At 45.4% G+C, this 25,224-nt stretch overlaps 1 protein-coding gene across 10 annotated transcripts in view; it reads left to right on the forward strand.

The window, feature by feature from the left end:
* Positions 1-25,224, forward strand: part of LOC105470749 (NBPF family member NBPF3-like) — a 55,783-nt gene that overhangs the window by 24,141 nt on the left and 6,418 nt on the right. For 2 of the 10 annotated variants that reach the window (XM_071099718.1, XM_071099731.1), the window contains exons 1-16: positions 4,180-4,485; positions 6,265-6,367; positions 7,198-7,412; positions 8,472-8,544; positions 9,005-9,216; positions 10,267-10,476; positions 12,227-12,329; positions 13,160-13,374; positions 14,420-14,465; positions 14,954-15,165; positions 16,211-16,420; positions 17,643-17,745; positions 18,577-18,791; positions 19,837-19,909; positions 20,693-20,898; positions 22,176-22,227. In XM_071099718.1, the coding sequence (XP_070955819.1) occupies positions 4,251-4,485; positions 6,265-6,367; positions 7,198-7,412; positions 8,472-8,544; positions 9,005-9,216; positions 10,267-10,476; positions 12,227-12,329; positions 13,160-13,374; positions 14,420-14,465; positions 14,954-15,165; positions 16,211-16,420; positions 17,643-17,745; positions 18,577-18,791; positions 19,837-19,909; positions 20,693-20,898; positions 22,176-22,227 (2,483 nt within the window). In that variant the 5' untranslated portion in view covers positions 4,180-4,250. The other 8 variants (XM_071099736.1, XM_071099747.1, XM_071099725.1 and 5 more) reach the window with 7 other exon arrangements.

A 25,224-nucleotide genomic window follows, 5' to 3' on the forward strand; every position in this document is an offset into this window, starting at 1 on the left:
GTAAAATGTAAATTTAAACCAAAATGAGATACCACTTCACACCCAGTACTATGACTTTAGAAAAAAATAGACAATATATGTTTGGAAAGTTATGGAGAATATGGAATTCTCATATGTTACTGTTGGGAATGTAAAATGGCATAGCTACTGAATTTGGTGAACAGTGTGTGAGTTCCTCAAAAAGTTTAACAATAAAAAAAAAGTTAAACATAAGGTGACATATGATGCAGCAGTTGTACTCCTAGGCTTATAACTAAGAAAATGAAAAACAGGTGTTCACTCAAAAACTTGTACAAAGCTGTTCATAGCAGCATTATTCTTTTTTTTTTTTTTTTGAGACGGAGTCTGGCTCTGTCGCCCAGGCTGGAGTGCAGTGGCCGGATCTCAGCTCACTGCAAGCTCCGCCCCCCGGGTTTACGCCATTCTCCTGCCTCAGCCTCCGGAGTAGCTGGGACTACAGGCGCCCGCCACCTCGCCCGGCTAGTTTTTCGTATTTTTTAGTAGAGACGGGGTTTCACCGTGTTAGCCAGGATGGTCTCGATCTCCTGACCTCGCGATCCGCCCGTCTCGGCCTCCCAAAGTGCTAGGATTACAGGCTTGAGCCACCGCGCCCGGCCAGCAGCATTATTCTTAATAGTTAAAAAGTGGAAACATCTTAAACCACCATCAGTTGATGAATAAACAAAATGTGGTGTAACCATATAGTGGCATATTATTGGGCCATAAAAGTTCATGTACTGATGCAGGTTACGAAGGATGAAACTTGAGAACAGTATGCTAAGAAACAGATGGAAAATGCCACAGTTTGTTATTCCATACAGAGGAAGTGCCCAGAACAAGTACATCTCTATCTAGAGAAAGTAGATTAGTGGTTGTCAGAGACAGCAAGAAGGGGGGAATTGAAGAGTGACTGCCCGTAGGTACAGGCATGCTTTTTGGCATTATGAAAATATTCTGGAATGAGGTAGTGGTGATGGTTGTGAAACTTTTGGAATATGGTAAAAGACTGAAATGTGTGGTTAAAATGGTGAATTTTGTGATATATGAATTATACTATAGAAATAATGATAACAGTAATAAAGCAAAGTGTCTTTCCACATCTCCATGTCCTGTATTTTCATTAAAAAAAAAAAAAAAAAAGGAAAAAAAAAAACATTTCAGGCCAGGCTCAGTGGCTCACTCCTGTAATCCCAGCACTTTTGGAGGCCTAGGTGGGAGGATCGCTTGAGGCCAGAAGTTCAAAACTAGCCTGAGCAACATAGCAAGACCTTGTCTCTATGAAAAATAAAAAATTAGCCAGAAATGGTGATGTGCGCCTAGAGTTCCAACTACTTGGAAAGCTGAGGTAGGAAGATCGCTTGAGCCCAGGATTTCGAGGTTGCAGTGATCTATAATCACCGGTGCACTCCAGCCTGGGTGATAGAGCAAGACCCTGTCTCAAAAAGGAAAGAAAAAAAAAAAAAAAGGATCTCACTTTAATAGTAAGTGACCAGAATGTGATGCTGGCAGCATGTTGTGAGGAAATGTATTAGATGAAAGAAGTTAAATTCCAGAAGTTTTCCTTTTTTCAGAAATGAGGTATGAGGGAGCAAAACATGTACTGGAAGGAACTGACCCAGCTGGATTGGAAAATGTGAGAAGGGAGTGGGGAAGAGGCTGCTCCACCCGAGATCTGGCTCCAGGACTTACAGCAAGGGGAACTTGGACAAGTTACAGAGTCTCTGTGCCTCAGTTTCTTCATCAGCAAAACACAAAGAATCATCCCATCAACTGTAAGGTCAGTGCTATCAGTGGGTCCCCAAATTGAGTGCACAAATCTAAGGTTTGTGCTTCAACTTCAAAAACTCAAACTAATAACAAACTTGGCCTTATGAGAAATCATAAGTATTTTTCTATTTCCATGAGAATTTAATCTCAAAACAGGAATCAGAAAAATATTAAGTCCAAGGCATAACACCTAAACCATTGCTCATATTTATTCTTTCTAAATAGAACAAAGTGTAAAATCGTCTCCATAAAACATACACTGTGGTTATAAAAAGGCAAAAGTCTTAGTGAGAATCATTGGTATTCCATAGAAGAGTGAATTAAACACAGCCAAGGGAGGACCCAAGTCTCATACTTCTCTTGTATATTCCAAAGTTTCAGCGAAATTCCAGGTGATAGAGGTTATTTCCCATAATGTTAAAGCAAGGTTTCAGACACTTGAGAATTTTGGTCCCAGTACTCGAGGAGGGCACACCTCTGTCCTGGAAAATAATCCAGGTATGTATATTCTTCCTGTGACTCATTCTGGTCATTCTTCTAGCATCACAAAAACCAAAAAATGGAAATATGTCCACAGACATGCTTTGCTATCCCTCTTCTTCAGGTTTCTTACCTGTTACGTATGGATAATAGCATTACCTTAAGGATTATGGTGAAGATACAACGTCCAAATATGAGCACAGTTTTGAGCAAAATGCCTTGTATGAATTGGTCAGTGAATATCTACTAAATAATTATGTGAATATTTACTGAATTATATGGATCCTAGGAATAATGACTGAAGAATGACTGTGATTGCTTTTATTGGCAGTGCTGAAAACTCATCCCTGTGTGACCTCAAGTAAGCCATGTAACTTTGTGAACCTGCAGTTTTATCATTTTTAAGATGAAGAAACTTGACAGATTTTCATCATGACACAGAACGTCAGGTCTCCCAGACCCCGGAAAATACATTTACTTAAAGCTGTTGATACATCTCAAAGCAGTATCCTTACAGTGTCATTGGAGGACAGTGCAGGCTGCAGTGAGGCACGCCTTCAAATGGGATTGATCCAGTCCTCGTTCCTTCACTTCCACATGAATGCTGAGCGGTCCCGGATCACACCCAGTGCACCCACAACTCAGGCAAGTCCAGCAGCCAATCCTAGGAGACCTGGGCTACAGAACAGTCTCCCAAGTTCCAGACTCACAAAACCTCGGTGGGGATGGAAGCTGAGAAAGTGAGGAGGTGGCTCAGGGGATTGCTCTTTCCTACTCATTCCTCTCATCTCACACTCACCTTCTGCTGCACCACTGAGGATCACCAGCCAACCCTGACCATAACCTTGACCTTGCCATGTTCTGTTAGTGAAATGAAACCAAAAATGAATGATGTTAGTCCAACTCAACAAAATATATATCAAAACATATTCCATAAGAGCCGCTCATGGCCCTGTTCTTTCCAGTATATGGGAAAACAAAAGGGAAACAACCAAATAGCATCAGGTTTATGAAACTTCCTAAGATAGACGGTCATACATGTTTTCAGGAGATCTCTATATACATGAGTTTGATCACTTGATCCCTTGAAAAGAGCTCTTGAGGCACTAGAATGACATCCACAATTGACAAGTATGAAATGTGGTGCTCAGTGCCGTGAAAATACAAATCAACCCACATAGAGGAAGAGCTTTGGACATAGGGATGTCAAACTGGTCTAGAGTGTAGTGAAAGCCAAGATGCTTTTCTTACTGGTGCCCCAGTAAGAAAAAAGAAATCAACGTAACAATGAGATGCAGCAAGAATAATACTGAGACAGGAAAGAAAACATTTTAAAAAAATGAATTATTCATTCACTTTCTAGTGGATACAGAAAAAAGTGCAGAAGATGCAGAGGATATCAGTGCAGGCTAAAAGTTTCATATCTTACACTTGCAGAAAAGGCTTAAGATCTGTTTTAACTGGGAGCAGGTGGGGTGACTTCATGACTGCCCTTAAGAAAATATAACCTGTTGGGAAACTGTTTCTGCCTTGATGATGTTGTACAGACAAGAGATAAACAGTGAGGAATGTGCTTAGATGTATTGGGAAAGAGACAGTCTGTGGCATTGTCACAAAGGTACATGAATATTGAGAGTGAATGCTGAAGGAATGAGCCCATTGGTGGTGACCCTCAGGTGAGACCAGGGTGCCTGTGTTTCAGCCAAGCCGGGGCAATTGGAACGCAGGCTCCTAAGATTCCATGACACCCCCACCTTCTAATTCTGTTATTGCAACTGCAGACCGTTACCTGGCACGCTGGCCACAATCTTCCTCACTCTTGTGAGACTCTGAGCGACTGGCAGTGCCTTAGCTCTGAACTCGAACCTTGTTTTTGTGGTTAAGGATCCTAAAGTGCTGTGGGGACTGATCTCGTTTTTCTCAACAGTAAGTTAAGAATTTCAGTTACTGCCATCCCTCAGTCCTGATTCAACCTATTTGATTTCACCGGTTTGTAACCCATCATGTGTTTGGGTTTCTTCTCCCCAGTTCCTGACTCCACGTCTTCTGCCACACACGTCAGCATGGTGGTATATGCGGGCCCTTGGTCCAGTAAGAAGGCAGACATGAACACTCTAGAAATCAACGAGAAATTGCGCCCCCAGCGGACAGAGAAGAAACATCAGTTCCTAAACACCAAGGAGAAATATCTTGTAACTCAAGTGGCCTACTTTCTGGCCAAGGGGCAGAACAGTTACAGTAAGTTCCATAGGCTCACCATCACAAAAGTGATGAATGATGTCCTGTCTTCTCTCTGAGAAACTGAATTCTCTCTCCATCAAAAATAATTTAATCCTTCCCTTACTTCTAGGAAAATAGAAATGGGTATTTTCATATTTTGTTAATGTTGGAAGACAGAGGTACCAAAGTATTTTGAAACTTTCCCTGTTTGCAGTCAGGTGGGGATGGACCTAGAGGTAGAATAGCAGTTATTGATTTTGGACACAGGCACGGAACCACCTGTTTTCTCCAAGAGGCTAAATCATGTTTTCAAGAATCCTCTCTGTACCATATAAGATCCGGCAGAAAAATAACATCTAGTCTGTTGTTCTAAATGTCTGGGACTAGTGAACTTTTATTCAGTTCAAGCTTCTGTTGAGGCCCAATAGGCCAAGCTCTGTTCTAGGGACCCTGAGGGAAATTTGGTGATAGTACACAGTACCCGCTATGTGGGGCCTCAAGAGGAGTCTGCTCCTAATAGAACCTGTGGTATCTATAACCGACAGCATCAAGAGCAGGGAGTAGGGGCCGTGCAAGGTGGCCCAGTCCTGTAATCCCAGCACTTTGGGAGGCTGAGGCGGGTGGATCACGAGGTCAGGAGTTTGAGATCAGCCTGGGCAACATGCAGAAACCCCGTCTTTACTAAAATTACAAAAATTACATGGGAAATGGTGGTGGGCACCTGTAATTCTAGCTACTCGGGAGGCTGAGGCAGGAGAATCCTTTGAACCTAGGAGACAGAGGTTGCAGTGAGCCAAGATCACGCCATTGCACTCCAGCCTGGGTGACAGGGCAAGACTCGTCAAAAGAAAATAAAAAAAAAAAAAAAGAAAAATAAAATAAAAGAAAAAGCAGAGAGTACCCTGGTGAGAGGGAAGTCCTGCTTCCTCGGGCACAGGCTTTTGTTCCTAAAAGGAAGAAAGATCGCACCCGAGCATGTGTGGAAGTAGTAGTGCAGTGTGCAGAGCAGGAACCCTGAGTCTGTCTCCTGGGCTGCATGCAACTTGCTTGTCCTGTCTGTCCCTCAGTTTCCTCATCTGTTCATAGGGTGCTACAGTAATACCTACCTCTGTAAATTGCTGCAATGAGTTACATGAGTTATTTCTTGTCAATCTCCTGGAACATTTATTGGCACAGAGTAAACACTATCTATTAGTTCTTCATTCTACTGTTTATAAATTAACAGCAACTTTGTTAGTATTAGGGCATATTTCCTTCATAGTCTTGTGGTCTTATGTCTCATACTTTATGTTTCTGTTATGATTCTTAAAATCTTATGTGCAGATATGATTTAAAAATCAAAGATTTTTAAGATCTTTGACATATTTGTCCTTGTAATTCCCAAATGGAAACCATCAGTCCCATAGTCCTAGGGGCCTTCCCAACTGTCCAAGAAATCTCTACTTCATGCCCCAGTGCAGTGTTTTGGAGGAGAGGCTGCAAGGCTTGTGGAAGTGGCCCCGCATGCAGAGTCACACCTCAGGGGCTGTGAATTCTGACTCCACTTTATTGTGATTGAATCATCTTGTCCACTTCCTTGATGTGCCCTTGAGTTTCGGTTTGTTTGTCTCTAAATTTTGGAGGATGAGATGCCAGAAAGTCAGGAGACTGAAGAGTAAAGGGGTGGAAATCCCTGCCTAGAGCCTGGTACTGGGTTCAGTTATGTCCTTGGGATGGACCTGGCTCCTGCCCTGTAGGCAGTGACCACCGCTGTGTGTCCAGCTTTTCACTGAGGCCGGTGTGTCTGTCTTTTCTCAGACTATGAAGAGTGCAAAGACCTCCTAAAATCTATGCTGCGGGATGAGCTTCAGTTGAAGGAGGAGAAGCTTGCAGAGCAGCTCGGGCAAGCTGAAGAGCTCAGGTGAGGGGGCCCTATGCAGGCAGGTGGGCAGGTGTGTAAATCTCTGAAGTACAGCCGCTCGGCGGGGTGAAGTAAGAGCTAAGCTGGGTGTGGGGAAGGGCAGGAATTGCCATGGCAGGCTCACAACACACAAAGATTTATGAAACAGAGAACAAGGATAATAATAAGTTATGGGTTGCAGTTGTTTCTCAGAGCCATGATTTCTCTTTTTGAAATAAGTAATTGTTGAGGTGAGATTTGCATAACACAAAATTAACTAATGAGTGGGAACCAGTCAACAGCATTCAGTGTACTCAAAATGGTGCGCCATCACCACCCCACTTACCCATAGTCGGAATCACCTCCTGACTGACTGCGGCTTCTCATCCTTTCGGTCAATCAGTGTTGCCTTCTGGAGCCTGTCATTCTTTTCTTCTTTCATCTTTTTGACTGGTCCCCTCTGCAGGAGGCCTCATTTCTGTCCATGGCTTTGCATCTAGAGACTGCGAGATGCACTATATGTATTTTCAGATGGAAATGTCCATGGCCAGAGTGAGGAACTGAAAGGATGAATGTCTTTTTGAAAGTGAATAAGGAAGACACCTACTTTTGTTTACAGAAGGGAAAGATGAATGGAACATTGTCAAGGATCTTACAGGAGCCCTCTCTGATATAGAGGAAGCCTGTAAACCATGTTTTGTTCTTTCTCTTGGCCACCCACATTTGAAATATGTGCTGACCTTCTCTTTGGAGGTCTCGTTGAGGACATTGTCTCAGAAATCTCTGTCGCAATATTGGAACTGATCACTCACCCTTTCCACTGTTAAATTTTCTCTACTATCTCACCTTAGGCAATATAAAGTCCTAGTTCAGTCTCAGGAACGAGAACTGAGCCAGTTAAGGGAGAAGTTGCGGAAAGGGAGAGATGCCTCCCGCGCATTGAATCAGCATCTCCAGGCCCTCCTCACTCCGGATGAGCCGCCCAACTCCCAGGGGAGGGACCTCCAAGAACAGCTGGCCGAGGGCTGTAGGCTGGCACAGCACCTCGTCCAAAAGCTCACCCCAGGTAAGGTTTCCATAGGACCTGATGACCCAGAACCCCAGGCTTATGAGAGACTCCAGACCTCCGTACTTTCACAATGACAGTTGTATCGGTGGTGTTTTTTTCCACTAAACATATGTGGCCATGACATGACCAGGACTTCCTGGGTGAGATCAGAGATGGGAAACCCTGCAACCCATGGGGTTGGAGGTCACAGTATTGGGAAAGTCCCTCCTTCCTTGATGGAAGATGGTCTTTGGAGCCAGAGGCAACATGTCTCTAGTTGTAAAGGAGAGGAAGGAGGCTGTGACAAGAGGGTGCTTGTTAGAGTGAAAAGAGCTCTGGACTAAGAATGAAGGTTCCCAGGCTGTCTCTTTGGCAATGTTCTTAGTAAGTGTCGGTGAGTGAGTGATTTTTCCCTCGTGAGATTCTCTCTCTCCATCTGCAAAGGCAGGCACATTGTCTCTTGCAAGGTTCTGAAGCATCCAAATGTGGCAACACTTATGACTGCTTTTGAAAATGAGATAAAGCCCTTCGCCGTGTGGTGTTGAGGAAGGCACTTGACGTGGGAGCATTTGGTTGTAGGAGGTGCTTCAGACTGGAGCACTCCCCATGGAGAGCATGTCCCTGAATAACACAGGAGAAGCCACATGGAGGGCCTGTGAAGTCTCCTGATACATAGAGGACTGTGGGACCAGTTTGTCCTCTCCTAAGAGAAAGAATTAGGTTCGAAATGCGAACTATGACACGACACCAAGCCTGTGCCTGGGAATCAGATTTGTGGTGGGATGATGGAGACAGCTGCCAAAGTCCTGAGAGAGGCTGTGCAAGTCCGCAGTGATATAGGCAACATAGGGTCTTTTCAATATTTGGCCACATCTTGATGGTGGCCCTCCAGAGCAGAAATGCGTTGCCTGATGGAACAGGAAACCATGCCAGGGCATTTTGTTAAAGTAAAACCTGAGGGCTTTCAGTTGAATGGTGACCCATGCCTAGATGTTCATGTCTCTGTGCACATTGGGCTGACTGTGCTTCTAGAGTGTGAAGTGGGAAATATCTGAATGAACACTTCTGTATTTACAGAAAATGATGAAGATAACGATGAAGATGTTAAAGTTGAGGAGGCTGAGAAAGTACAGGAGTCATGTGCCCCCAGGTAACCCTGAATAATCAGGAGCAAGTAATAGATTTTGACATATGAAAAAGGTCTAAGAGGCACACCCTCTCTGGCATCTATGATGAGCCAAAAGCCTGCATTCCCTTGGCCACAGTGTGTGAAATTCAACCCAACTTAGACACAGGGTGTGGCAGCTGTTGTGTTTCTCTGTGTGTGGCGAGTGTGATGTCTGTACTGTACAGGGATAGCTGAGTCTTCTTCTTTCTCAGCTCCTATCTGTCCAGTGCAATGAACACCAGTTGCCCTCTTCCTCTCTGTCTCCCGTGGCTGCCATGCTGTGTTGCAGAGAGAAGAGGATTGCCTGTTCCCTCTTAAAGGGAGCCTCCTGTTTGCTTTCTGTGACCACTCTCCTAATCCCTCCTGTCAAAACCGGCTAGGTCTCCCTGGGGTCCAATCCCTCTGTGTTTAATCTTCTGTCATCTCTATCTCACCTCATCAGGGAGGTGCGGAAGGCTGAAGAAAAGGAGATCCCTGAGGACTCAGTGGAGGAATATGCCGTCACTTGTTCAGATAGCTATGGCCCTTCTGAGTCCAACCAGCCTCACAAGAACTCCAAAATCACATTTGAGGAAGACCAAGTGGACTCGACTCTGCTTATAGACCGTGAATCATCTCCTGATGGATGGCAGGATGCTCTAAACCTTGTCCCAGGTAGCCTCTATTTTCCTTGCGTCTCATACCTCTGTCTAGACTACGGAAGATCCATTCTGAGTACAGGCTGTACACGTAAATATTGGTTTACTCAGAAACTAGGATGAAGCTAGGTGGAGTGACTGACACATATATTCGCAGCACTTTGGGAGGCCCAAGTGGGAGGATCATTTGAATTCAGGAGTTCAAGACCAGGCTGGACAATATGGTGAAACCCATCTTTACAAAGAATACAAAACAGTAGCCAGGCATGTTCCTTTGCCCTATAGTCCCAACTGCTCAGGAGGCTTAGGTGCGAGGATTGGCTCAGATGATCCTCCCACCCTCATTCACTTTTCTCAGGCTAGACTCTCTCTCCTTTTCATTGGCTTGTCTTAGCTGTTAATAAGAAGTCTCTGGCCAGGGTCGCTGGCTCACATCTGTAATCCCAGCACTTTGGGAGGGTGAGGTGGGTAGATCACCTGAGATCAGGAGTTCGAAAGCAGCCTGGCCAACATGGCGAAATTCCATCTCTACTAAAAATACAAAAAATAGCTGGCATAGTGGTTTGTGCCTGTAATCCCAGCTACTTGGGAAGCTGAGGCATGAAAATCACTTGAACCCAGGAGGTAGAGGTTGCAGTGAGCTGAGATCGTGCCACTGCACTCCAGCCTGGGCGACAGAGTGAGACTCCCTCTCAAACAAAACATAAAAAACCAAAACCAACCAACCAGTCAAACGAAAATTTAATGAAACAAAAAACAATCTCTTGAGCTACACAGAAACATTGGCCTCTCATGGGGTAAAAAGCTCAGAGCCCAGCCTTGCTTTATAGAAACTTCTAAGCAAGGAAAAAGTGGAAGTGTTTGTGTCCTGGTTTCAAGGTGACTGCGTAGCTCAGACACGTTGACTTAAAGGAGATCAAGAGTGGAGATGAGAAGAGTGAAACCAGGGAAACAGCATCTTCAAATCAGTGGACGAGGCTGTCAGTGACATCCCTCAGTCCTGATTCAACCTATTTGATTTCACCAGTTATTAACCCATCATGTGTTTGGATTTTTTTCTCCCCAGTCCCTGGCTCCACCTCTTCTACCACAAAGGTCAGCATGGTGGTATCTGCGGGCCCTTGGCCCAGTGAGAAGTCAGAGATGAACACTGTAGAAATCAACGAGAAACTGCGCCCCCAGCGGGCAGAGAACAAACGTCAGTTCATAAACACCAAGGAGAAATATCTTGTAACTCAAGTGGCCTACTTTCTGGCCAAGGGGCAGAACAGTTACAGTAAGTTCCCTAAGCTCACCATCACAAAAGTGATGAATGATGTCCTGTCTTCTCTCTGAGAAACAGAATTCTCTCTCCATCAGAAGTAATTTAATCCTTCCTGTAGTTCTAGGAAAATACAAATGGGTATTTTCACCTTTTGTTAAAGTTAGAAGAGAGAAGTACCAAAGTATTTCGAAACCTCCATGTTTGCAGTCAATTGGAGATGGGCCTAGAGTTAAAATCTCAGTGATGGTTTCAGACAGAGGCACAGAATGACCTGTTTTCTCCAAGAGGCTAAATCATGTTTTCAAGAATGCTCTCTGTACCATGTAAGATCTGGCAGAAAAATAACATCTAGTCTGTTGTTCTAAATGTCTCGAGCTAGTGAATTTTATTCAGTTCAAGCTTCTGTTGAGGCCCAATAGGCAAATCTCTGTTCTAGGGACCCTGAGGGAAATTTGGTGATAGTACACAGTACCCGCTGTGAGGGGCGTCAAGAGGAGTCTGCTCCTAATAGAACCTGTGGTATCTATAACCGACAGCATCAAGAGCAGGGAGTAGGGGCCGTGCAAGGTGGCTCAGTCCTGTAATCCCAGCACTTTGGGAGGCTGAGGCAGCTGGATCACGAGGTCAGGAGTTTGATTCCATCCTGGGCAACGTGGAGAGACCCCGTCTCTACTAAAATTAGAAAAATTAGCTGGGTGTGGTGGCAGGCGCCTGTAATCCCAGCTCCTCGGGAGGCTGAGTCCAGAGAATCCTTTGAACCCAGGAGACAGAGGTTGCAGTGAGCCAAGATCATGCCATTGCACTTCAGCCTGGGTGACAGGGCAAGACTCATCAAAAAAGAAACAAACAAAAAAGGCAGAGAGTAGCCTGGTGGGAGGGAAGTCCTGTTTCTTGGGGCACAGGCTTTTGTTCCTAAAGAGGAAGAAAGATGTACCCAAGAATGTGTGGAAGTAGCAGTGCAGTGTGCAGAGCAGGAACCCTGGGCCTGTCTCCTGTGCTCCATCCAAGTTGCTTGTCCTGTCTATCCCTCAGTTTCCTCATCTGTTCATAGGGTGCTACAGTAATACCTACCTCTGTAAATTGCTGCAATGAGTTACATAAGCTATTTCTTAGCAATCTCCTAGAACATTTATGGGCACAGAGTAAACACTATCTATTAGTTCTTCATTCTACTGTTTCTAAATTAACACAAACTTTGTTAGTATTTGGGCATATTTCCTTCATAGTCTTGTGATCTTATGTCTCATACTTTATGTTTCTGTTAGGATTCTTAAAATCATATCTGCAGTTATGATTTAAAAATCAAAGATTTTTAAGATCTTTGACATATTTGTCCTTGAAATTCCCAGTCAAAGGGAAACCATGAGTCCCCTAGTCCTAGTGGCCTTCCCGACTGTCCAAGAAATCTCTACTTCATGCCCCAGTGCAGTGTTTTGGAGGAGAGGCTGCAAGGCTTGGGAAAGTGGCCCCGCATTCAGAGTCAGACCTCAGGGGCTGTGAATTCTGACTCCACTTCATTGTGGTTGAATCATCTTGTCCACTTCCTTGATGTGCCCTTGAGTTTTGGTTTGTCTCTAAATTTTGGAGGATGAGATGCCAGAAAGTCGGGAGACTGAAGAGTAAAGAGGTGGAAATCCCTGCCTAGAGCCTGGTATTGGGGACAGTTATGTCCTTGGGATGGACCTGGCTCCTGCCCTGTAGGCAGTGACCTCAGCAGCATGTCCAGTCTTTCACTGAGGCCAGTGTGTCTGTCTTTTCTCAGACTATGAAGAGTGCAAAGACCTCCTAAAATCTATGCTGCGGGATGAGCTTCAGTTGAAGGAGGAGAAGCTTGCAGAGCAGCTGGGGCAAGCTGAGGAGCTCAGGTGAGGGGGCCCTATGCAGGCAGGTGGGCAGGTGTGTAAATCTCAGACGTATAGCAGCTCGGAGGGTAGAAGTAAGAGCCAAGCTGGGCCAGGGGAAGGGCAGGAATTGCTATGGCATGCTCACAATACACAGAGGTTTGTGAAACAGAGAACAAGGACAGTAATAAGTTATGGGTTGCAGTTGTTTCTCAGAGCCCCATTTTCTCTTTTTGAAAGAAGTAATTGTTGAGGTGAAATTTGCATAAGACATGATTAACCAAAGGAGTGGGAACCATCCAGCAGCATTCAGTGTACTCAAAATGGTGCGCCATCACCACCCCACTTACCCATAGTCGGAATCACCTCCTGACTGACTGCGGCATCTCATCTTTGACCCAATCATTGTTGCCTTCTGGAGCCTGTCATTCTTTTCTTGTTTAATCTTTTCAATTGGCCCCGTCTGTACTTGGCCGCATTTCTGTATATGGTTTTGTATCTAGTCACTGGAAGATAGACTATGTGTATTTTCACATGGAAATGTCCATTGCCAGAGTGAGGAGCTGAAAGGATGTCTTTTTGAAACTGAATAAGGAAGACACCTAATTTTGTTTAGAGAAGGGAAAGATGAATGGAACATCGTCGAGGATCTTACAGGAGCCCTCTCTGATATAGAGGAAGCCTGTAAACCATTTTTCCTTCTTTCTCTTGGCCACAGACATTTCTTTAAACGTGTGCTGACCTTCTCCTTGGAGGTCTCCTTGAGGACATTGTCTTAGAAATCTCTGTCGCAATATTCGAACTGATCACTCACCCCTTTCCACTGTTCAATTTTCTCTACTATCTCACCTTAGGCAATATAAAGTGCTGGTCCACTCTCAGGAACGAGAGCTGAGTCAGTTAAGGGAGAAGTTGCGGGAAGGGAGAGATGCTTCCCGCGCATTGAATCAGCATCTCCAGGCCCTCCTCACTCGGGATGAGCCGCCCAACTCCCCGAGGCGGGACCTCCGAGAACAGCTGGCCGAGGGCTGTAGGCTGGCACAGCAGCTCGTCCGAAAGCTCACCACAGGTACGGTTTCCATAGGACCTGGAGACCCAAAACGCCAGGCTTATGAGAGACTCCCGACCTCCATACTTTCACAATGACAGTTGTATCGGTGGTGTTTTTTCCCACTAAACATATGTGGCCCTTCCAGGACTTCCTGCGTGATATCAGAGATGGGAAACCCATGGGTTTGGAGGTCACAGTATTGCAGATGTCCCTCCTTCCTTGGTGGAGATGGTCTTTGGAGCAAGAGGCAGCATCTCTCTAGTTGCAAAGGAGAGGAAGGAGGCTGTGACAGGAGGGTTCTTGTTAGAGTGAAAAGAGCTGTGGACTTAGAATGAAGGTTCCCAGGCTGTCTCTTTGACAATGTTCTTAGTAATTGTCGGTGAATGAGTAATTTATCCTACTTGAGTTTCTCTGTGTCCATCGGAAAAGGCAGGAAAATTGTCTCTTGGAAGGGTCTGAAGCATCTAAATGTGGGAACACTTACGATTGCTTTTGAAAATGAGATAAAGCCCCTCGCCATGTGGTGTTGGAGAAGGCACTTGACGTGGGGGTATTTGGTTGTAGGAAGTGCTTCAGACTGGTGCACTCCCCATGGAGAGAATGTCCCTGAATAACACAGCAGAAGCCGCATGGAGGGCCTGTGAAGTCTCCTGAGGCATAGAGGACTGTCGGGCAAGTTTGTCCGCTCCAAAGGGAAAGAATTAGGTTCCAAATGCGAACTGTGACTCAACACCAAGTCTGTGCCTGGGAATCAGATCTGTGGCGGGATGCGGGAGACAGCTGCCAAAGTCCAGAGAGAGGCTGCACAAGTCCCCAGTGATATGCGGAGCAAACGGTCTTTTCAATATTTGGTGACATCTTGATGGTGGCCCTCCAGATCAGAAATGCATTGCCTGATGGATCAGGAAAGCATGCCAGGGCATTTTGTTAAAGATAAAACATGAGAGCTTTCAGTTTAACGGTGACCCATGCCTAGATGTCCATGTCTCTGTGCACATTGGACTGACTGTGCCTGCAGAGTGTGAAGTGGGAAATATCTGAACGAACACTTCTGTATTTACAGAAAATGATGAAGGTGCGGATGAAGATGTTAAAGTTGATGACACTGAGTAAGTACAGGAATCATCTGCCCCAGGTAACACTGAATAATCAGGTGCAAGTAATGGGTTTTAATATATGAAAAAGGTCTAGGAGGCACACCCTGTCTCTGGCACCTACAATGGGCCGCAAGTCTGCATTCCCTTGGCCACAGTATGAGAAATTCAACCCAGCTTAGACACAGGATGTGGCAGCTGTTGTGTTTCTCTGTGTGTGGTGAGTGTCATATCTGTACCGAACAGGGATAGCTGAGTCTTCATCTTTCTCAGCTCCTGTCTCTGCAGTGAAAAGAACACCGGTTGGTCTCTTCCTCTCTGTCTCCCATGGCTGCCATGCTCTGTTGCAGAGAGAAGAGGATTGCCTGTTCCCTCCTAAAGGGAACCTCCTGTTTGCTTTCTGTGACCACAGTCTTAATGCCTCCTGTCAAAACCTGCTAGGTCTCCCTGGGGTCCAATCCCTCTGTATTTAATCTTCTGGCATCTCTATCTCACCTCATCAGGGAGGTGCGGAAGGCAGAAGAAAAGGAGATCCCTGAGGACTCAGTGGAGGAATGTGCCATCACTTGTTCAAATAGCTATGGCCCTTCTGAGTCCAATCAGCCTCACAAGAACTCCAAAGTCACATTTCAGGATGACCAAATGGACTTGACTCTGCTTATAGACCGTGAATCGTCTCCTGATGTACGGCAGGATGCTCTAAAGCTTGTCGCAGGTAGCCTCTATTTTCCTTGTGTCTCATACCTCTGTCTAGACTACGGAAGATCCATTGTGAGGACAGGCTATATAGGTACATATTGGTTTACTCAGCAACTAGGATGGAGGTAGGTGCGGTGACTCACACATATATTCATAGCACTTTGGGAGGCCCAAGTGGGAGGATCATTTGAATTCAGGAGTTCAAGACCAGGCTGGAGAATATGGTGAAACCCATCTTTACAATGAATACAAAACATTAGCCAGGCATGTTCCTTTGCCCTTAGAGTCCCATCTGCTCAGGAGGCTTAGGTGCGAGGATTGGCTCAGATGATCCTCCCACCCTCATTCACTTTTCTCAGGCTAGACTCTCTCTCCTTTTCATTGGCTTGTCTTAGCTGTTAATAAGAAGTCTCTGGGCAGGGTCGCTGGGCTCCCATCTGTATTCCCAGCACTTTGGGAGGACAAGGTGGGTGGATCACCTGAGGTCAGGAGTTCGAAAGCAGCCTGGCCAAGATGGCGAAATTCCATCTCTACTAGAAATACAAAAAATAGCTGGCATGGTGGTTGGTGCCTGTAATCCCAGCTACTTGGGAGGCTGACGCATGAGAATCGCTTGAACCCAGGAGGCAGAGGTTACAGTGAGCTGAGATCGTGCCACCAGCCTGGGCGACACAGTGAGATTCCCTCTCAAACAAAACATAAAAAACCAAAACCAACCAACCAGTCAAACAAAAAAATTAACGAAAGAAAAAACAATCTCTTGAGCTACACAGAATCATTGGCCACTCATGAGGTAAAAAGCTCAGAGCCCAGCCTTGCTTTATAGAAACTTCTAAGCAAGAAAAATGTGGAAGTGTTTGTGTCCTGGTTTCAAGGTGACTGCGTAGCTCAGACACGTTGACTTAAAGGAGATCAAGAGTGGAGATGAGAAGAGTGAAACCAGGGAAACAGCATCTTCAAATCAGTGGACAGGGCTGTCAGTGACATCCCTCAATCCTGATTCAACCTATTTGATTTCACCAGTTATTAACCCATCATGTGTTTGGATTTTTTCTCCCCAGTCCCTGGCTCCACCTCTTCTGCCGCAAACATCAGCATGGTGGTATCTGCGGGCCCTTGGCCCAGTGAGAAGTCAGAGATGAACACTGTAGAAATCAACGAGAAACTGGGCCCCCAGCGGGCAGAGAACAAACGTCAATTCATAAACACCAAGGAGAAATATCTTGTAACTCAAGTGGCCTACTTTCTGGCCAAGGGGCAGAACAGTTACAGTAAGTTCCCTAAGCTCACTATCACAAAAGTGATGAATGATGTCCTGTCTTCTCTCTGAGAAACGGAATTCTCTCTCCATCAGAAGTAATTTAATCCTTCCTGTAGTTCTAGGAAAATACAAATGGGTATTTTCACCTTTTGTTAAAGTTGGAAGAGAGAGGTACCAAAGTATTTCAAAACTTTCCATGTTTGCAGTCAGGTGGGGATGGGCCTAGACTTAAAATCTCAGTATGGTTTCAGATAGAGGCACAGAATGACCTGTTTTCTCCAAGAGGCTAAATCATGTTTTCAAGAATCCTCTCTGTACCACATAAGATCCGGCAGACAAATAACATCTAGTCTGTTGTACTAAATGTCTCGGGCTAGTGAACTTTTATTCGGTTCAAGCTTCTGTTGAGGCCCAATAGGCCAAGCTCTGTTCTAGGGATCCTGAGGGAAATTTGGTGATAGTACACAGTACCCGCTGTGAGGGGCGTCAAGAGGAGTCTGCTCCTAATAGAACCTGTGGTATCTATAACCGACAGCATCAAGAGCAGGGAGTAGGGGCCGTGCAAGGTGGCTCAGTCCTGTAATCCCAGCACTTTGAGAGGCTGAGGCAGCTGGATCACGAGGTCAGGAGTTTGAGACCAGCCTGGGCAACATGGAGAAACCCCATCTCTACTAAAATTACAAAAATTAGCGGGGTGTGGTGGTCGGCACCTGTAATCCCAGGTACTGGGGAGGCTGAGGCAGGAGAATCCTTTGAACCCAGGAGGCAGAGATTGCAGTGAGCCCAGATCACACCATTGCACTCCAGCCTGGGCGACAGGAGAAGACTCCTCAAAGAATAAACACAAAGGCAGAGAGTACCCTGGTGTGAGGGAAGTGCTACTTCCTGGGGAATAGGCTTTTGTTCCTACAGAGGAAGAAAGATCGCACCCAAGAATGTGTGGAAGTAGCAGTGCAGTGTGCAGAGCAGGAACCCTGGGCCTGTCACCTGGGCTCCATCCAAGTTGCTTGTCCTGTCTGTCCCTCAGTTTCTCTTTCTTCGTCTCTAAATTTTGGAGGTTGAGATGCCATAAAGTCGGGAGACTGAAGAGTAAAGTCGTGGAAATCCTTGCCTAGAGCCTTGTACTGGGGTCAGTTATATCCTTCGGATGGACCTGGCTCCTGCCCTGTAGGCAGTGACCACCGCTGTGTGTCCAGCTGTTCACTGAGGCCGGTGTGTCTGTCTTTTCTCAGACTATGAAGAGTGCAAAGACCTCCTAAAATCTATGCTGCGGGATGAGCTTCAGTTGAAGGAGGAGAAGCTTGCAGAGCAGCTCGGGCAAGCTGAAGAGCTCAGGTGAGGGGGCCCTATGCAGGCAGGTGGGCAGGTGTGTAAATCTTTGATGTACAGCCGCTCGTCTGGGTGAAGTAAGAGCTAAGCTGGGTCTGGGGAAGGGCAGGAGTTGCCATGGCAGGCTTATAACACACAAAGATTTATGAAACAGAGAACAAGGATAATAATAAGTTATGGGTTGCAGTTGTTTCTCAGAGCCTTGATTTCTCTTTTTGAAAGAAGTTATTGTTGAGGTGAGATTTGCATAACACAAAATTAACTAAAGGAGTGGGAACCACCCAGCAGCATTGAGTGTACTGAAAATGGTGTGCCATCACCACCCCACTTACCCTTAGTCAGAATCACCTCCTGACTGACTGCGGCTTCTCATCCTTTCGGTCAATCAGTGTTGCCTTCTGGAGCCTGTCATTCTTTCCTTCTTTCATCTTTTCAACTGGCCCGTCTGCACGTGACCTCATTTCTGTCCATGGCTTTCCATCTAGTGACTGCAAGATGCGCTATGTGTATTTTCACATGGAAATGTCCATGGCCAGAGTGAGGAACTGAAAGAATGAATGTCTTTTTGAAAGTGAATAAGGAAACCTACTTTTGTTTACAGAAGGGAAAGATAAATTGAACATTGTCGAGGATCTTACAGGAGCCCTCTCTGGTATAGAGGAAGCCTGTAAACCATTTTTCATTCTTACTCTTGGCCACAGACATTTCTTTAAACATGTGCTGACCTTCTCCTTGGAGGTCTTGTGGAGGACATTGTCTCAGAAATCTCTGTCGCAATATTCGATCTGATCACTCACCCCTTTCCACTGTTCAATTTTCTCTACTATCTCACCTTAGGCAATATAAAGTCCTGGTTCAGTCTCAGGAACAAGAGCTGAGCCAGTTAAGGGAGAAGTTGCGGGAAGGGAGAGATGCCTCCGGCGCATTGAATCAGCATCTCCAGGCCCTCCTCACTCCGGATGTGCCGGCCAACTCCCAGGGGCGGGACCTCCGAGAACAGCTGGCCGAAGGCTGTAGGCTGGCACAGCACCTGGTCCGGAAGCTCACCCCAGGTAAGGTTTCCATGGGATCTGATGACAGAAAACCCCAGGCTTAGGAGAGACTCCCGACCTCCATAGTTTCACAATGACAGTTGTATCGGTGGTGTTTTTTTCCACTAAACATATGTGGCCCTTCCAGGACTTCCTGGGTGAGATCAGAGATGGGAAACCCATGGAGTTGGAGGTCACAGTATTGCAAATGTCCCTCCTTCCTTGGTGGAGATGGTCTTTGGAGCCAGAGGCAACATCTCTCTAGTTGTAGAGGAGAGGAAGGAGGCTGTGACAGGAGGGTTCTTGTTAGAGTAAAAAGAGCTGTGGACTTAGAATGAAGGTTCCCAGGCTGTCTCTTTGGCAATGTTCTTAGTAACTGTCGGTGAGTGAGTGATTTATCTTTCTTGCGTTTCTCTCTCTCCATCAGAAAAGGCAGACATATTGTCTCTTGCAAGGCTCTGAAGCATCTAAATGTGGGAACAGTTTAGGACTGCTTTTGAAAATGAGATAAAGCCCCGTGCCATGTGGTGTTGGAGAAGGCACTTGATGTGGGGGCATTTGGTGGTAGGAAGTGCTTCAGACTGGAGCACTCCCCATGGAGAGCATGTCCCTGAATGACACAGCAGAAGCCACATGGAAGGCCTGTGAAGTCTCCTGATACATAGACGACTGTGGGGCCAGTTTGTCCTCTCTTAAGAGAAAGAATTAGGTTTGAAATGTGAACTGTGACAGGACACCAAGCCTGTGCCTGGGAATCAGATTTGTGGTGGGATGATGGAGACAGCTGCCAAAGTCCCGAGAGAGGCTGCACACGTGCCCAGTGATATGGGGATAAAGGGTCTTTTCAATATTTGGCCACATCTTGATGGTGGCCCTCTAGATCAGAAATGCATTGCCTGATGGATCAGGAAACCATGCCAGGGCATTTTGTTAAAGATAAAACATTAGAGCTTTCATTTGAACGGTGACCCATGCCTAGATGTCCATGTCTGTGTGCACATTGGACTGACTGTGCCTGCAGAATGTGAAGTGGGAAATATCTGAACGAACACTTCTGTATTTACAGAAAACGGTGAAGATGAGGATGAAGATGTGAACGTTGAGGAAACTGAAAAAGTACAGGAATCACGTGCCCCCAGGTAACACTGAATAATCAGGAGCAAGTAATGGGTTTTAACATAGGAAAAAGATCTAGGAGGCACACCCTGTCTGGCATCTAGGATGGGCCAAAAGCCTGCATTCCTTTGGCCACAGTATGTGAAATTCAACCCAGCTTAGACACAGGGTGTGGCAGCTGTTGTGTTTCTCTGTGTGTGGTGAGTGTCATATCTGTACCGAACAGGGATAGCTGAGTCTTCATCTTTCTCAGCTCCTGTCTCTCCAGTGAAATGAACACCGGTTTGTCTCTTCCTCTCTGTCTCCCATGGCTGCCATGCTCTGTTGCAGAGAGAAGAGGATTGCCTGTTCCCTCCTAAAGGGAACCTCCTGTTTGCTTTCTGTGACCACTGTCTTTTTTTTTTTTTTTTTTTTTTGAGACAAAGTCTTGCTCTGTCGCCCGGGCTAGAGTGCAGTGGCCGGATCTCAGCTCACTGCAAGCTCCGCCTCCCGGGTTCACGCCATTCTCCTGCCTCAGCCTCCCGAGTAGCTGGGACTACAGGCGCCCACCACCGCGCCCGGCTAATTTTTTGTATTTTTTTTTTTAGTAGAGACGGGGTTTCACCGTGTTAGCCAGGATGGTCTCGATCTCCTGACCTCGTGATCCACCCGTCTCGGCCTCCCAAAGTGCTGGGATTACAGGCTTGAGCCACCGCGCCCGGCCGACCACTGTGTTAATGCCTTCTGTCAAAACCAGCTAGGGCTCCCTGGGGTCCGATCCCTCTGTGTTTAATCTTCTGACATCTCTCTCCCACCTGGCTCATCAGGGAGGTGCAGAAGGCTGAAGAGAAGGAAGAACCTGCGGACTCACTGGAGGAATATTCCATCACTTATTCAAATAGCCACAGTCCTTGTGAGTCCCACCAGCCTCACAGCAACACCAAAATCACATTTGAGGAAGACCAAGTCAACTCACATCTCATTGACTCATCTTCTCATGATGAATGGGAGGATGCTGTATCCATTATCCCAGGTAGCCTCTATTTTCCTTGTGTCTCATTCCTCTTTCTGTGCTGAGGAAGTATAACCCCGAAGACAGACTCTATACACACAAATTGGTTTACATAAAAATCTGCGATGGGATTCTAAACCCAGATATCAGGGAGGTTTTCTGTCCTTCTCAGCTCCTGTCATGCCTTTGTCTCCCAGTCCCCAGTGTAAAGTTACTGGACCCCAGGCACGTGTGACAATCTCATAGTCACCTGAGTTCAGGAGGTGCATGGGAGGTAACTGTGAGGCTTCCTAGCTTCGATTCAGTATCTCTTGTCACCTGTGATTAAGTCATGTGTCCCTGAACAATGTCCATGGAGTTTCTATGCCTTTTGAAGGAGACTGGCAGCCTTGCCTTTGTATTTGGATATATTGCTCCCCAGGCTTCACTACTCTCAGCTTTAATCTTGATCTCTTTTAAGTCAGCTTGGTTAGCTGCACAGTCCCATTGAAATGTGGACGGAAACTTTTCTTGTTTAGTTTGCTGATACAGTTCCATAAAGCAAGGCTGGACCCTGGTTCTCCACCCCATCAATGCAATAGCTGATCCAATGTTTCTTTGTAGCATCATAGATTGTTGTTGTTGGTGGCGGTGGTGGTTTTTTTTTTGGTGATAGAGTCTTGCTCACCCAGGGTGGAGTGCAGTGGCACCATCTTGGCTTGATGCAACCTCCGCCTCCCAGATTCAAGTGATTCTCCTGCCTCAGCATCTTGAGTAGCTGGTACCACAGGTACACACAACCACATCTGGCTAATTTTTGTATTTTTCGTAGAGATGGGGTTTCCCCATATTGGCCAGGTTCATCTTGAACTCATGACCTCAAATGATTCACCTGCCTTGGCCTCTTGAATCACAGATTCTTTTTAAAGCAAAAGTTGTTAGAATGCGTCTATCAGTTGAACATTTAATGTCCATGGTACCTGATGATATAAATCAGTATTGCAGCAACACTCCTAGAAAATTGTTCGACTAATTTTTGGAGATTTTGGGGGGAAAATTTTATTTTCTTTGCATAGACGCAGGCAGGGAATATGGCATTATAGTCTACCCACAGAGGGAAATTTTGGCCTGTGGGACTGCAAAGCAGGGTCATCTACTTCTCACCAGACTTAATCTAGCCCACCCTAGAATATTCATGTCAGAACCCATGTTCTTGCCCTGAGAATAGTTGGGTCCTTGTGCTATGACTGGACAGTGATTTGGTCATATGTGAAGTGTGAATTGCTTAATGTGACCTGCTTCTCTGAATGTATTTACAGAAAATGAAAGTGATCATGAAGAAGAGGAAGAAAAAGGGCCAGTGTCTCCCAGGTAATGCTGTGGAATTGTGGACTGTGAATTCAGTAGTGACACCTGGAGATTGTAGATTTAGGGAAAACGAGGAAGCAATGAATAGAACGATTTCTTTCATTCACTCAGCTACAAATTGTCCTTATTAACAATGTTGTGCATTATTTGTGGCACTTGTATTGGTTTTAATTTCATAGTCCTCTCAAGATAAGTACTTGTAATCAGTTGAGCCAGGTGAACTAGCCAAACAGGGATATCTTGTTCATCTTTTCAAAAAACCAGCTCCTGGATTCATTGAGTGTTTTTTGTTTTTTTTTTTTTTTTTGAGACGGAGTCTCGCTCTGTCACCCAGGCTGGAGTGCAGTGGCCGGATCTCAGCTCACTGCAAGCTCTGCCTCCTGGGTTTACACCATTCTCCTGCCTCAGCCTCCCGAGTAGCTGGAACTACAGGCACCCACCACCTCTCCCAGCTAGTTCTTTATGTTTTTTAGTAGAGACCGGGTTTCACCGTGTTAGCCAGGATGGTCTCGATCTCCTGACCTCATGATCTGCCCGTCTCGGCCTCCCAAAGTGCTGGGATTACAGGCTTGAGCCACCACGCCTGGCCCATTGATTTTTTTGAAGGATTTTTTGTGTCTGTTTCCTTCAGTTCTGCTCTGATCTTAGTTATTTCTTGCCTTGTGCTAGCTTTTGAATTTGTTTGCTCTTGCTTCTCTAGTTGTTTTAATTGTGATTTTAGGGTGTTGATTTTAGATCTTTCCTTTCTCTTGTGGGCATTTAGTGCTAGAAATTTCCCTCTCCATACTGTTTTAAACGTGTCCCAGAGATTCTGGTATGTTGTGTCGTTGTTCTCAATGGTTTCAAAGAACATCTTTATTTCTGCCTTCATTTCATTATTTACCCAGTAGTCATTCAGGAGCAGGTTGTTCAGTTTCCATGCAGTTGTTCAGTTTTGAGTGGGTTTCTTAATCCTGAGCTCTAATTTGATTGCACTGTGTTCTGAGAGACAGTTTGTTGTGATTTCTGTTGTTTTACATTTGCTGAGGAGTGCTTGACTTCCAACTATGTGGTCAATTTTGGAATAAGTGTGATGCGATGCTGAGAAGAATGTATATTCCGTTGATTTTGGGTGGAAAGTTCTGTAGATGTCTATTAGGTCTGCTTAGTGCAGAGCTGAGTTTGCGTTCTGGATATCCCTGTTAGCATTCTGTCTCATTGATCTGTGTAATATTGACAGTGGGGTGTTAAAGTGTCCCATTATTGTTGTCTGGGAGTCTAAGTGTCTTTTTAGGTCTCTCAGGAGTTGCTTTATGAATCTAGGTGCTCCTGTATTGGGTGCATATATCTTTAGGATAGTTAGCTCTTCTTGTCGAATCGATCCCTTTACCATTATATAATGGTCTACTTTGTCTCTTTGGATCTTTGATGGTTTAAAGTCTGTTTTGTCAGAGACTAGGATTGCAACCCCTGCTTTTTTGCTTTCCATTTGCTTGGTAGGTGTTCCTCCATCCCTTCATTTTGAGCCTATGTGTGTCTCTGAACATGAGATGCGTCTCCTGAACACAGCACACTGATGGGTCTTGACTCTTTATCCAATTTTCCAGTCTGTGTCTTTTAATTGGGGCATTTAGCCCATTGACATTGAAGGTGAATATTGTCATGTGTGAATTTGATCCTGTCATTAAGATGTTAGCTGGTTATTTTGCCTGTTAGTTGATGCAGTTTCTTCCTAGCATCGATGGTCTTTACAATTTGACATGTTTTTGCAGTGGCTGGTACTGGTTATTCCTTTCCATGTTTAGTGCTTCCTTCAGGAGCTCTTGTAAGGTAGGCCTGGTGGTGACAAAATCTCTCAGCATTTGATTGTGTGTGAAGGATTTGATTTCTCTTTCACTTATGAAGCTTAGGTTGGGTGGATATGAGATTCCGGGTTGAAAATTCTTTTCTTTAAGAATGTTAAGTATTGGCCCCCACTCTCTTCTGGCTTGTAGAGTTTGTGCAGACAGATGTGCTGTTAATCTGATGGGCTCCCCTTTGTGGGTAACCCAACCTTTCTCTCTGGCTGCCCTTACCATTGTTTCCTTCATTTCCACCTTGGTAAATCTGACAATTATGTGTCTTGGGGTTACTCTTCTGGAGGAGTATCTTTATGGTGTTCTCTGTATTTCCTGAATTTGAATGTTGGCCTGCCTTGCTAGGTTGGGCAAGTTCTCCCGGGTAATATCCTGAAGAGTGTTTTCCAGCTTGGTTCCATTCTCCCCATCACTTTCAGGTACACCAATCAAATGTAGATTTGTTCTTTTCACATAGTCCCATATTTCTTGGCAGCTTTGTTTGTTTCCTTTTACTCTTTTTTCTCTAAACTTTTCTTCTCACTTCATTTCGTTAATTTGATCTTCAATCACTGATACCCTTTCTTCCACTTGATCGAATCAGCTACTGAAGCTTGTGCATGTGTCATGTAGTTCTCATGCCATGGTTTTCAGCTCCATCAGGTCATTTAAGGTCTTCTCTACACTGTTTATTGTAGTTAGCCATTCATCTAATCTTTTTTCAAGGTTTGTAGCTTCCTTGTGATGTTTTCGCACATCCTCCTTTAACTCGGAGAAGTGTGTTATTACCAACTTTCTGAAGCCTACTTCAGTCATCTCGTCAAAGTCATTCTCTGCCCTTTTTTGTTCCGTTGCTGGCGAGGATCTCTGATCCTTGGGAGGAGAAGGGGCGCTGTGGTTTTTAAAATTTTCAGCTTTTCTGCTCCGGTTTCTCCACCTCTTTGTGGTTTTATCTCCCTTTGGTCTTTGATGCTGGTGACCCTAGAGATGGGGTTTTGGAGTGGATGTCCTTTTTGTTGAAGTGGATGCTATTCCTTTCTGTTTGTTAGTTTTCTTGTTAACAGTGAGGTCCCTCAGCTGCAGGTCTGGTGGAGTTTGCTGGAGGTCCACTCCAGACCCTCAAACAGGGATTTCTTGGTGTCGCCTGTTCTGTCCCCTGCGTTTAAATCCAGGGAGAGAATGTACA

This window comes from Macaca nemestrina, chromosome 1 (genome assembly GCF_043159975.1).
Source record: "Macaca nemestrina isolate mMacNem1 chromosome 1, mMacNem.hap1, whole genome shotgun sequence".
Classification (NCBI taxonomy): Eukaryota; Metazoa; Chordata; class Mammalia; order Primates; family Cercopithecidae; genus Macaca; species Macaca nemestrina.